At 42.2% G+C, this 12,186-nt stretch overlaps 1 protein-coding gene across 1 annotated transcript in view; it reads right to left on the bottom strand.

Moving 5' to 3' along the window:
* Window positions 1-9,592, bottom strand: part of DECR1 (2,4-dienoyl-CoA reductase 1) — a 39,904-nt gene extending 30,312 nt beyond the window's left edge. Inside the window, exon 1 of the mRNA XM_019453421.2 lies at window positions 9,481-9,592. Within this exon, the coding sequence (XP_019308966.1) occupies window positions 9,481-9,531 (51 nt within the window). The 5' untranslated portion in view covers window positions 9,532-9,592. The remainder of the gene's footprint in view (window positions 1-9,480) is intronic.
* Between the last annotated feature and the right edge of the window lie 2,594 nt (window positions 9,593-12,186).

Genomic DNA, 12,186 nt, shown 5'->3' with positions numbered 1-12,186 from the left:
ATTACTCACTAATGATGAAAAAACTGTGTTCCAATTTTCCAAAGGCTCTAAAATGAATTTTTATTTATTTAGTGTTGCTTTGTACAGGGAATGCGATGTGGTGCTTTACAAAAGATAAATTATGCAAAATATTTGCACATAAACTTTTTTTACTTATCCTAAAACATTGTCTCAACCTCCCAAATGGTAGAAGAATATACAGGTAAAAATAATCAGTTTGATTAACAGTTCCTAATAAGTGTCTATAACATATTAGGTTACTACTTAGCACAGGCTTACCTGTTGTATTTTATTTGATCTAATCAACACTGATCTTTCCCACCAAACCAAAAGTGAAGAAATTGATATGCTATTTTAATTCACATTACCTTCTAATAATTCATAGCATATATGCTGTTGAATATTAAATTCAAGCCATCTATTTGTCTACAAACAACTTGTTCATTTCAACATTAAGACATGAGGTGAACAGACCTCATAGAATCTTGTTGTATTCGGTCTCCTATTTCTACAAAGAATTCTGAGTAACCTGAAATAGCATTTTGGCTATTTCTTTTTGTTTTTTTTTAAATTGTTTTACTATTTATTTATTTTTGAGAGACAGAGTGGGGGGGGGGAGGGGCAGAGAGAAAGGGAAACAGAATCTGAAGCAGGCTCCAGGCTCCGAGCTATCCACAAAGAGCTCGATGCCAGGCTCAAACTCATAAACCGTGCCATCATGACCTGAGCCGAAGTCGGATGCTTATCCGACTGAGCCACCCAGGTGCCCTTGCCATTTCTTTTTGAGTCATAAAAAGTAGATTCAAAATAGACTTTTAAGTTTTCAAATCTTGCTCTGTGCTTTTTCTAGAAATCAGTTGTCTTTTGAAAATAGAAATAATACCTTGCATATCAAAATTGAGTTCTCTGGATATCTTTAAAACCTAAAATTCTTACAACCCTCTCTCATCTTCCATTTTGGCAAACAAATTCACTTTTAGAATTAGAAGTTCTACAATCTCCCAGAAAAAGAAAATCAGTTATCATCTGCCTCCATATGCAAGACTCCTCCACATCATATAAACAATATCTATCTCCTTCATGTGGTCCTAAACAATACCATCTAAACTCATGAAAAGTGATTGTACTTTTAATCCTCAGAATGGCAATTCTTTAAGAGTCTTGACTGTCTTCTCCCTGGAGGATGAGGACTGTATAGCAATGAGATTTATTCTTAAATTACCTAAGTATTTTGGCTAGTCTCAAATGTATAGAATAAACACCTACAATAAAGGCAGATTGGTGATCCTAGGCCAGATGTTTTATTAGGCCTGCCCAATGTTTTAAAATAATTTTTAAGTTCATTTATTTTTTAAGAGAGAGAGAGAGAGATAGAGTGTGAGTGGGGGAGGGGCAGAGAGAGGGAGACAGAATCCAAAGCAAAGCGGGCTCCAGGTTCTGAGCTGTCAGCATACAGCCCTACATGGGGTTCAAACTCATGAACCATTGAGATCATGACCTGAGCTGAAGTTGGACACTTAACCAACTGAGCCACCCAGGCACCCCCAATGTCTTAAAACTTTTGAGCCAATATTTAGATACTGAGTGAATTCAGATAAAAATCAGAAGCTCTACTGACACTGAGGTTCAGCTTCCAATAAGGCCGAGTTAATGCCCACTTGAGACAAGACCTAAGCTCTGCCCAATCCTCACTCACACAGGCAAAGTAAACTCTTTTCAGTGGGCAATCACTGTCATTTATAGAGCCTCTCAGAACTTGAGGCATTTGAGTGCATGACTCCTAATCTAGATAAAACCCAAGAAACTAATACAAAATAGAAAAGGGGAAAATGGTTTTTCTTTTCTCTTGTTCTTGTTTGTACCACAGAAAAGTTTCTGAAGTTTCATATAAAACAATTTTCTGTAAAAGTAATTGTTTAATGATCGAGGTATACTATTAAGAAAATCCAGTTCCAAATCTGTAAAAATCCTGTAATAACAGACACTCACACAGAAGTTGTGGGCTAAAGGTCATATTTAAATAGCTCTTAGGTTAGTTATCTCACTATCTTTGTCACCATTACTAATTGACAGGGCTCCCACATTAAAATCGCATACCTCAAAAGTACAGATGTCCTCTAGACTTGAAAATAGAAAAATTAAACTCTTTACTGGCATTCAAGCTGGACAATACAGCTTCAACCTACCTTCCTAGCCCTACTTATCAGTTTCACCACTTAGAGGTTTATTCTATGCTCACCAAGCCCTCAGCATTCCTGAAACTTACCAAGAACTTTCACCTTCCGGTCTTTGCTCGGTCTTTGCTGATTTCTCACTTGCCTAAACTAGCTACTTTCTTTCTCAATCAGCCTTCAAAACCAAGCCAAAGTGTCAAGAACTGTTGACACTTTTAAACATGTGTGTCTGTTAAAAATGGGCCAAATGAATCCCTCCCTCCATCAGGATCTTAGTCTTTCTTAGCCTTCCGCACCAGACTGTGAGCACCCAGGAAGACAGAACAGTCTCCATTCATAACTATAATAGGGTGTCTTGTTTTTTTAAGGAATAATTTTTTTTAAGTTTATTTGAGAGAGAGAGAGAGAGAGAAAGGGAGGGCATCAGCAGGAGAGGGGCAGTGAGAGAGAGAGAGAGAGAGGGAGAGAGAGAGGGAGAGAGAGGGAGAGAGTGAGGGGAGAGGGGCAAAGACAATCCCAAGCAGGGCAGAGCCTTACTTGATGCAGGGCTCCATCTCAGGAACCATGAGATCATGTCCAGAGCTGACACCAAGAGTCAGACACTTAACCAACTGAGCCAGCCAGCCTCCCCTTTATAACAGGATTTCTAACACCAGTTGGGCATTCAGTAAATGCTTGTTTTATTTTCTGTAATGCTGATCAGCCAGGGTCCGCTGCCATCCAAAGTACATGAGAGAAGACAAGTAGAATCTTATGCAGCTATGGATACAACCCAGGTCTCTGCCGCGTGTTTCATGAAGTTGAAATAGTCACTTCCAAAGACTCTAAATTATGCCATGTTAAATATTAATCCAAATCTATTGATGTATGAGTATGAACAGATCATTTGCAAATAGAAAAACTGGGCAAAGACCTTAAAAGATAGCCCACATGCAAAAAATATATACAACCATACTTTCAACCAAGTGATGTAATTAGACAAAGAAGGTATCATTTTTCTCACAAAAGATTGGGAATACTAAAAAATATCTGATTAAAGTCACTCTTACAATCTGTTGAAATGAATTGGGCCAACTTCTTTGGAGGCCAATTTGGCAACACATATCAAAATGTTGACTAAACTACACATATCCTTTGACCCAGCAACTCAACATTTAGGAATTAATCCAACAGATAAACTCACTCTTTTGGGTGGGAGGAAGAAGCTATGTTCAAAGAAAGGCACTAAGATCAAAATGAACTTAACAATTCTATTTACAATCACATCAAAAAGAATAAAACACTTACTAATAAATTTAATAAAAGTACAAGATTTATAAATTAAAAACTTTATACACCATTAAGAAATTAAAGAGGACCTAAATAAATAAAAAAGACATCCTGTGTTCATGGATTGAAAAACTTAATTTTGTTAAGATGGCAGTACTCCCCAAATTGATCTATAGATTCAATGCGATTCCTATAAAAACATCAGGTGGCTTTTTGCAAAAATTGACAAGCATATCTCAAAATTCACTCTTAGGGGGGCGCCTGGGTGGCGCAGTCGGTTAAGCGTCCGACTTCAGCCAGGTCACGATCTCGCGGTCCGTGAGTTCGAGCCCCGCGTCAGGCTCTGGGCTGATGGCTCGGAGCCTGGAGCCTGTTTCTGATTCTGTGTCTCCCTCTCTCTCTGCCCCTCCCCCGTTCATGCTCTGTCTCTCTCTGTCCCAAAAATAAATAAAAAACGTTGAAAAAAAAAAAAAAATTCACTCTTAGGGACTCAGAAATACAGGGCACTCAGATGAGCCAAACAAACATATTTACTAAAGCATTGTTTGCAATCAAAAAAGACCAAAAACAATCTATCTGCATTTCCAAAGGGATGCTCAATTAATTAGGGCACATCCATATAACACAATACTGTGTATCTTTTATTAGAATATATTCTATTCTAATAACAATATGTTGTTATTCAATCACTCAACAAATTTATTGAGTACCAACAACGTGAGGCATCATGTGTTAAGGGAAAAATCCAAGGTAGGGAAATATATATAAAATGCTCTCATTTGTGTGGTTTCTTTTAATGAAAATATCTCCATATATATGTTGATACATAAACAAAAATTGTTGGAAGGATCCACAGAAACTATTCATAGCATCAATCTCTTGGAGAGGGACTGTTTGTACGGTCATTGCATCCTTTTGTACTGTTGAGTGTCTGGTATGCTCATAAATTAATTTTTGATTAGAAATAGTTAACACAGTATCAGATCATATGTGCAAGGACACAATATAAAAAGGGTATAGAGGAAAACAAAGTGTCAGTAAGAAGAACACTGGCACACGATCAGTGCTATTTAAAGTGTAAATAGTTAAGTGTCCGACTCTCGATTTCGTCTCAGGTCATGATCTCACAGTTCCTGCATTGGGCTCTGCGCTGACAGCACGGAGCCTGCTTGGGACTCTCTCTTTCCCTCTCTGTCTGCCCCATCCCTTACTCATGCTCTCTCCCTCTCTCAAAATAAATAAACATGAAAAAAAATTTTTTAATAAAGTGTACTGTATATTCCACACTGAAGTGTGAGTTATAAAGACAATGAAACATCACCCTAATTTTTTTTTTGGGGGGGGAGGGGATTTTCTAAGTACAACATGAGGTACTGCTGATTTAGGTCAACATGAATATTTTTTTAAAAACAAATTGATCCTGACCCAAATTCACAGGAAAAGAGCTCTGCAGACTGGGCCTTGACTGTCACATTAAGATGTCAGCTTGGTAAAGACCTGACAATCTTATTTTTCAAAGGATGACTTTGAAAAATGCATAATTCTGCATTCCCAACACAACTCAATAGTCTGTGCAGACAGTTAAACCTCCACTATCTACTTCCCAGTCTATTCTGTCCAGTTGCTAGAAGGCACGTATCTGTGCCTTGCCTGCATTATTTTCAATGTCCAGACCACTGCCACTTAAGCACAGTGGACATGGCTCTTAGCCGGAAACATCTGGAAATACAAGAGGAGGCTGGGCAGGAAGCTCTACTTGATGCTCCTGTACAAACAGTCCTGCAGAATGAAGAATTGTCCCACCCACTAATCCAAAACCAACCCTACAAACCATAAAAGAATTGAAGAACCCAAACTCTACCCATACCCATGGCTTGCCACAGGCCATGCTACTCTCGAGCTCTGTGCGTGTGTGGATTGCTTGAGTACCTCTCCTTCTCCTTAACTGAAAGCAGAGCACTGCACAGAGGCTCTTCTAAGCAACTGCAGAACACAGATCTCGTTGCCACAGCAACTTGAAGGTAAGGCTGAGCAAATATAAAAGAAAGTTAGCTGGACTCCTAGCTGCAGTGGCTAGGCTGAATTATGTAGTTGTTGCCAGTAGCAAGACAGAAATTACATTTTTAAGTAATGATACATCTCATAGCAATGAACATGAGTCCTTGAAAAAGTAGCTGCTGTGTGCTCCAGGGTGTGCTTCCCATTTTTATTACAGTTCTTACCTGTTGGCAGTTAGATGTGGACCAAACAGATGCTTCACCAATACCACACAATAAAGGGAGATGAAATCAAGGAGATAAATGAGCCGGCAATTTGATATTTTCAACTGGGATCTTCACTCTGGCTAACCCCTCATTGAGTAATCTCACTGATCCCCATCACATTAGCCAAAACTAACATGACTACCTGACTTTCTTTCTTTCTTTCTTTTTTTCTTTCTTTCTTTCTTTTTTCTTTCTTTTCTTTTCTTTCTTTCTTTCTCTCTTTCTCTCTCTCTGTTTTCTTTCTTTTCTTTCCTTCTTTCTTTTGAGAGAGAAAGTTCCAGTGCACAAGCAGGGAAGGGGCAGAGGGAGAGAGAGAGAAAAAAATCTTATGCAGGCTCCAACCCCAGCACAGAGCCCAACATGGGGTTTCATCTTACAACAGTGATATCATGACCTGAGCCAAAATCAAGAGTCAGACGCTTAACCAAGTTAGCCACCCACACATCCCGGCTATCTTTTGGGGGGACAAAAAATAGAACCCTGACTCTTCAAAAGGTTTTTGATATGGGAATTTTTATATAAAAAAATATATTAGAGATAAACATGATGTTATGAGCTGGTATAGATTTAACTCATATACTTATTTTTAGCAAGTTTTTATGGAGCATCTCCTATGCCCTAGGCACTGTTCTAGGAAATGGTAACACAGCAGTGAACAAAAACAGTACAATACTCTACCTTGAGAGATTATTTTTGGAGGGAGGAGGACAAGTAAATTAAATAATATATATAATATATTATAAGCTAATACATACTATGGGAAAAAATAAGGCATAGAATAGGGGTGGAGATCTCACTGAGGTGAATTTGAGCAAAGACCTAAAAAAGGTGAGGAAATGAGTGCCACAGTTCTTTCAGGCAGTAGCAAGAGTTAGATCCTAAAGATCCTAAAGTTATTGCTCTCGATAAAAACAAAAGGAAAGGGGGACACCTGGGTGGCTCAGTCTCAATCATTTGACTCTTGATTGTGGCTGAGGTTATGATCTCACGGTTCGTGGGTTCAGGCCCCACATTGGGCTCCTTGCTGGTAGTGTGGAGCCTGCTTGGGATTCTCTCTTTCTCTCTCTCTCTCTCTCCACCCCTACCCCACTGGCTCTTCTCTGTCTAAAATTAACAAATATACTTAAAAAAATTTTTTTTAACAAAAAGAAAGGAAGCTTGGCAGTGTGCATCTTAGAGATCTAAGAATTAATCTACAAAAGGAAGAATGGTAAAATTAAAAAAAAAAAAAGTTTCACAAAGTAAACTTAACCTTACTATCTGAGATGAATTCTGATATTTCCTATTCTATTTCAATTTATTTTTCTTAAACTCATCTTGTTCCACAAAACTGATTTCAATGTCCAGTCGTGATTATCTCTTAGCTTGAAAAATATACATGAAACTTAATGATGGTACACATAGCTTTTCAACCAACTACCTCTAAAGAATGCCTAACACTTAATAGGCACTTAATGAGCATTTCCTGATAAACAGCTGAATATGTGAATGTTTTCCAGGGTAGAACTGAAATCAGCATGAGAGCAAAGGTCATTTTTTAAAAAATTTTTCCAACCCAGGGCCAGGCACAGAGCCAGTTCTCAGTAATTGTTTGTACTTAGGCCTACTAGTTAAACAGAACAATTTAATGTAACACTTCATAAATAGAACTCAACAAATGAAACTTTTCTCTTTGTTCTTGGTAACAAAACTACTCAAATTAGGTTTTAATTGTAACAACTAGTATTTGCTAACAAAAATCTGATGTTCCCTGGAACAACCCACTTCATAGATGTAAAGTCTCTTCTCCTAGGAATTTAAGCCCAAGCCTGCTTGTGCCAAGAAAACAAACCACACCAAAACAGGCTTCTCTTGGCCCTGAGCCCCAATCCTCAAAACTTCTATTTTTCTTAAGCAAAAGAAATTCAAAATTATCAGATTACGATTACTTTTTAAATGAGTTCATTGTCTAAGGGTGTCAGAAGAGCTGGGATACAGTCTGTGTGACCTTATTACTACAGGCTTAATGATTTGTGGGGGGAAAAAAATCTCTGGGGACTTTTCTGCCTCACGGAGTTGTAGGAAGAGAAAGTTCTTTGAGAAGAGTCCAGAAAACACAAGCTTCTTTTACAACGATCTGTATCCAAAACCTTTAAACAGTATCAACAAAACTTTGGTGTTGAACAAGTATCACTTTTTAAAAGAAAAGTTCTCTTACTTGAGAGATTTAGCATACTATTATTTCCTTGTGTTCACATTTGAAGCTAGGGTCTCTCCTTTAAAAAAAAAAAAAAATTAAAGGGGCTCCTGGGTGGCTCCCTCGGTTGGGCATCCGACTTCGACTCAGGTCATGATCTCACCGTTCCAGAGTTCAGGCCCCGCATCAGGCTCTGTACTGACAGCTCACAGCCTGGAGTCCCCTTCAGATTTTATGTCTCCCTCTCTGTCTCTGCCCCACCCCCGCTTGTGCTCGCTCTTTCAAAAAAAAAAAAAATATATATATATATATATATATATATATATATATATATATATGTACACATATATTTTTTAATGTTTAATAAACAAACAAATAAATAAAAATTAAAAAACTACTATGGCTGCCCATTCTATTTTATTTAAAAGGGTTTTTTTCACAACTGGCAAAATAGTTTTTCAACCTAGCTAAGGAAATTGAACTTTTTGGTTTAATTTATTAAGATTTTTGAATTTGGTTGTGGAAGAGGCTGTCTTGGATACTACTGTTTGGTTTTTTTTTTTTTTTTAATGTTTATTTATTTATTTTGAGAGAGAGAATGAGCAGGAAGGGACACTAAGAGAGGGAGACAGAGAATCCCAAGCAGGCTTTGCAGCTGCCAGTACACAGCCTGAGACAAGCTCGAACTCACCATGGCTCAAACTCACAAACCTGAGATCATGATCTGAGCCAAAACCAAGAGTCCGATACAACAAACTGAGGCACCCACACACCCCCACTATTGCTTTGTTTTCATCTTCCTTTCTCCTTATCCTGTCTTCACTTGCATTCCTCACCACCACCACCCCCCCCCCCCCCCCCGCGCCTGTTTATTTATTTTGAGAGAGAGAGAGAGAAAGAATCCCAAGCAGGCTCCCTGCTGTCAGTGTGGAGCCCAATGCCGGGCTGGAACCCAGGAGTCTTGACATCATGACCTGAACCCAAGTCAGACTTAACTGACTGAGCCACCCAGGCGCCCCTTCACTCGCATTTTCTATTTGGACTATGAGTCCAACGGATATACATAAGTTGACAAACCAGCAAACAAGTTGTCTTTCCCAAAGCATGGTGGAGATATAGGTAAAAGCCAGCCTTAGGTGCTTCTCTCCCAGCTTTACCTCTGGGAAGTGGAGTCTAGATAGCTGGGGGTTTCTCCCTTTTCATAAAAAGCTTTATGTAAGTATGCTTGTATTAATGTTTAAGTTGCACAACACATGAATGGCTCTTCCTCTTAAATCAAGGTCTCTTATAAGGCCAATGCCCCCTCTGGACCCCCCCTCCCACCCAGTCCCTCTCCCTCCGCAAAGGGCCAACGTGTGCAATGTCTCCAGTCTTTCCACCTATTTCCACACAACTTTGAAACTTCTTAGGGACATGAAAACTTTGCGAATCACAGCATGACCCTCACACACTTTCTCAGATAGCAAATGTGGCTTTGACCCTTCTTAACTCCAACCCCGCCTCCCGGCTCCCACTGCTCCCGCGTTTCTCCGCGCCCCGGAACCCCCCGTCCTCGCTCCCCGCATGCCGGGTCCGGATCTTCGTTCCGTCGTCTTACCCTCCGAGAACCTGGGCCCCGAGTAAGGAAGACTCGGCCTAGTGTCGCCATCTTGGACCTCCCGGATTGGGACTGGAGGCCCCCGGGCACTGGGGGCGGAATCCAGCGGGGAGAAGGAGAGTGCAGGGACCCCCCGGACGGCGGGAGCGTAGAACGGGGTCGAACGGGGTGAGGGGGGCGGGGCGGGGAGGGCCGGAGCGGGGAGGGGGTGGGGCCGGGGTGGGGCCAAACGGGGGCGGGGCGGACCGGAGAGGGGAGGAGGACGGGCGGACGGGCGGTGTTGGGGCGGGGCCGGGGCGGGCTGGAGCGGGGGCGGGGATGGGGCGGACCGGAGCGGGAAGGAGGAGGGGGAGGGGCGGGGGCGGGGCCGGAGGGGCGGGGCGGGGCCGGGCTGGCACAAGCCGCGGCAGACGGGAGCGGGGAGGAGGAGGGGAAAAGGGGGAGGAGGGGGAGGAGGAGGGAAAGGGGGCGGAGCCAGAGTGGTCGGAACCTGGCTGGCAGGGGTCGCGGTGGGCGGGAGCTGGAAGCTGCAAGCGGGCGGATGGGATGGGGGGGTGGTGGGGGGCCGGCGGCACGGGGTCCACGGGTAGGGGCGGGGCCAGCAGGGGTAGGGGCGGGGTGGGGCGTGTCTTCATGGCTGTTACCCTGGCGCCCCTCGACCCCAGGTCTAATTCCTTGTTAGTGTGGCGCTGAATTATACGTCATCAGAGTAGTAGTATTTACCTTGTAGCAGGATTCTTGCACAGAGTCCTGACACTGAGGCCTTTGTTTCAGGAAAACAACTTTATTCCTGCTAGCACCACTCAGTTGGGTTCGTACAGGAAGAACTGAGTCCTGAATGCCACGTGGTATAGTTTTTTATATATTTTTTTTTTTTACTCCTTTGTCTCCCATATATAGTAACACAAACATGCAGTCTGATTAAGTAGTCTCATGTTATGACGTCCTGAGGGATGTTGTCAGGAACCAGTATAGACTGGAGACAGACCGCACAACCAGTGGAGCCAAGCAAGGTACGATTGAGTAACCTCCCAGAATTGGGTGGATAATTCTTATGAGAGTTTTGAATACCCCGAAAGTTGAAAACCATCTTCCAAACAACTCCCTAGGGTTTTAACAGTTCCAGGGCCGGACGGGGACATGAGCAATTCTTTTGTTTGATTTGTGATCTCCTCTGTGACATTTTTTTCATTATTTATCTGTAGGCAGCTGTTGTTTAGGTTAAACTTTTTACAAACCTCTCTCAGAAGCAAGCGGGTAATCAATCTAATGCCAAGTGATTTTGATAGGTAGCATTGCGTATTTGGGTTTGCTGCTTGGCTAGTAAATTAAGAGCTCTGAGTTTTATTGGTTATAATTTTTGTAACTGCTTTTAGTCTGATTATGCAGTTTAGCATGTAAGTGGGAGTGTGGTAGCACCAGGACCCATCCTCTGCCCAGGTGGCAAGGCCATAATATTGGATTATACGCTTGGGAGGCCATTCATCATCTTTTTAATTGCCAATTTGTGAGGCATGCTACTTTTTTTTGAGTCTCTCTGTCCCCATACATTTGGACTCCCAAATGTTTCCGTCTGGCAAGTGGGAGCAGGAAGAAAGTTGGACAAAGAGTTTCCAGCACATACGACCCTGACCAGATTGAGGGAAGTACTATATAGGCTGTCCTTCCACATATCTAGTATAGTCCACCTGGGTCCCGCCATTTGATGGCTTCGTTGACACTGTCCCAGGACTCTCAGAGATGAGAGAAGTTAGACAGGGTGTGGGGATCTGGCTCAAGGTGATCTGAGGTCCCCCACCATTGGGTTTTCCAGGCGGTTGAGTTACAAAATCGTTGGCCTAGGCATGTTAAGTTTTTAATAAAGATGACCATGAACTTTTTCCCCACCAGGCAAGACGGTTTTTCCCAATAATTGCGCTTTGGGGGAGCCAATCCCCGGTAGTGGTACTGGGGTATTTTGTTTTACTATAAGGTTTGTGGGGATCTAACTTTCTAGTCTCTTACGGCCATTGTTTCCCCTTGTTGGTACCAACGGAGTATCCGATACACAAAAGGAAGGTGAGTGCTAACAGAAACCTCTCACCACATTTTCAGCCGGCCAGGGCAGCCTCGGCCAGTCCTATGGCAAAGAGTGGAGCACGAATCACAATAATAGTGAGAAACAAGGTGTGACTGCATCACAGTAAGGAAACAGATACAGAAAACAAGGACAGTCTTTTGTTTCACTGGACTGTCAATTCCTCAAGCTTCTGCCATGCACAGATAGTCAGCTTCCTGAGCGACTAAAGCAGGGTTGTAGTCTCTTGGAGCCTCTGGAGTTGCGGATTGCTTTTTCCATATGGTCAGCTTGCATGGCATTGATGGGTTAGGAATGCATTCCAGGTTTCAGGATGCTAGCTTCACTCTGCTGTAGTGAATCCAGGTACCCACTTCGGCTACCTTTACTGCAGTAGGGGTGGACAAAATGACACTGAACGGGCCCTCCAGAGGGGTTTTAGGGGTTGGACATTTCACTCCTTTAGCCATATCGCATCTCCTGGTTTAAAGGGGTGAGCGTCTGTGGTAAGACTCACAGGTAATCGCTCCCTGACCCAGTGGTGTAAGATGGTTAGGGTAGAACCAAGGGGCCCGCATCTGTTGCCTTAGGGTTAGATTGCCTATCTCATTTCGATCCCCCCCTTATGCTCTTGATAATGGGGGGGGCAC

The sequence above is a fragment of the Panthera pardus genome, unplaced genomic scaffold, assembly GCF_024362965.1.
Source record: "Panthera pardus isolate Hobbes unplaced genomic scaffold, ASM2436296v1 HiC_scaffold_7, whole genome shotgun sequence".
Lineage (NCBI taxonomy): Eukaryota > Metazoa > Chordata > Mammalia > Carnivora > Felidae > Panthera > Panthera pardus.
This window is presented reverse-complemented; position numbering and strand designations above follow the sequence as displayed.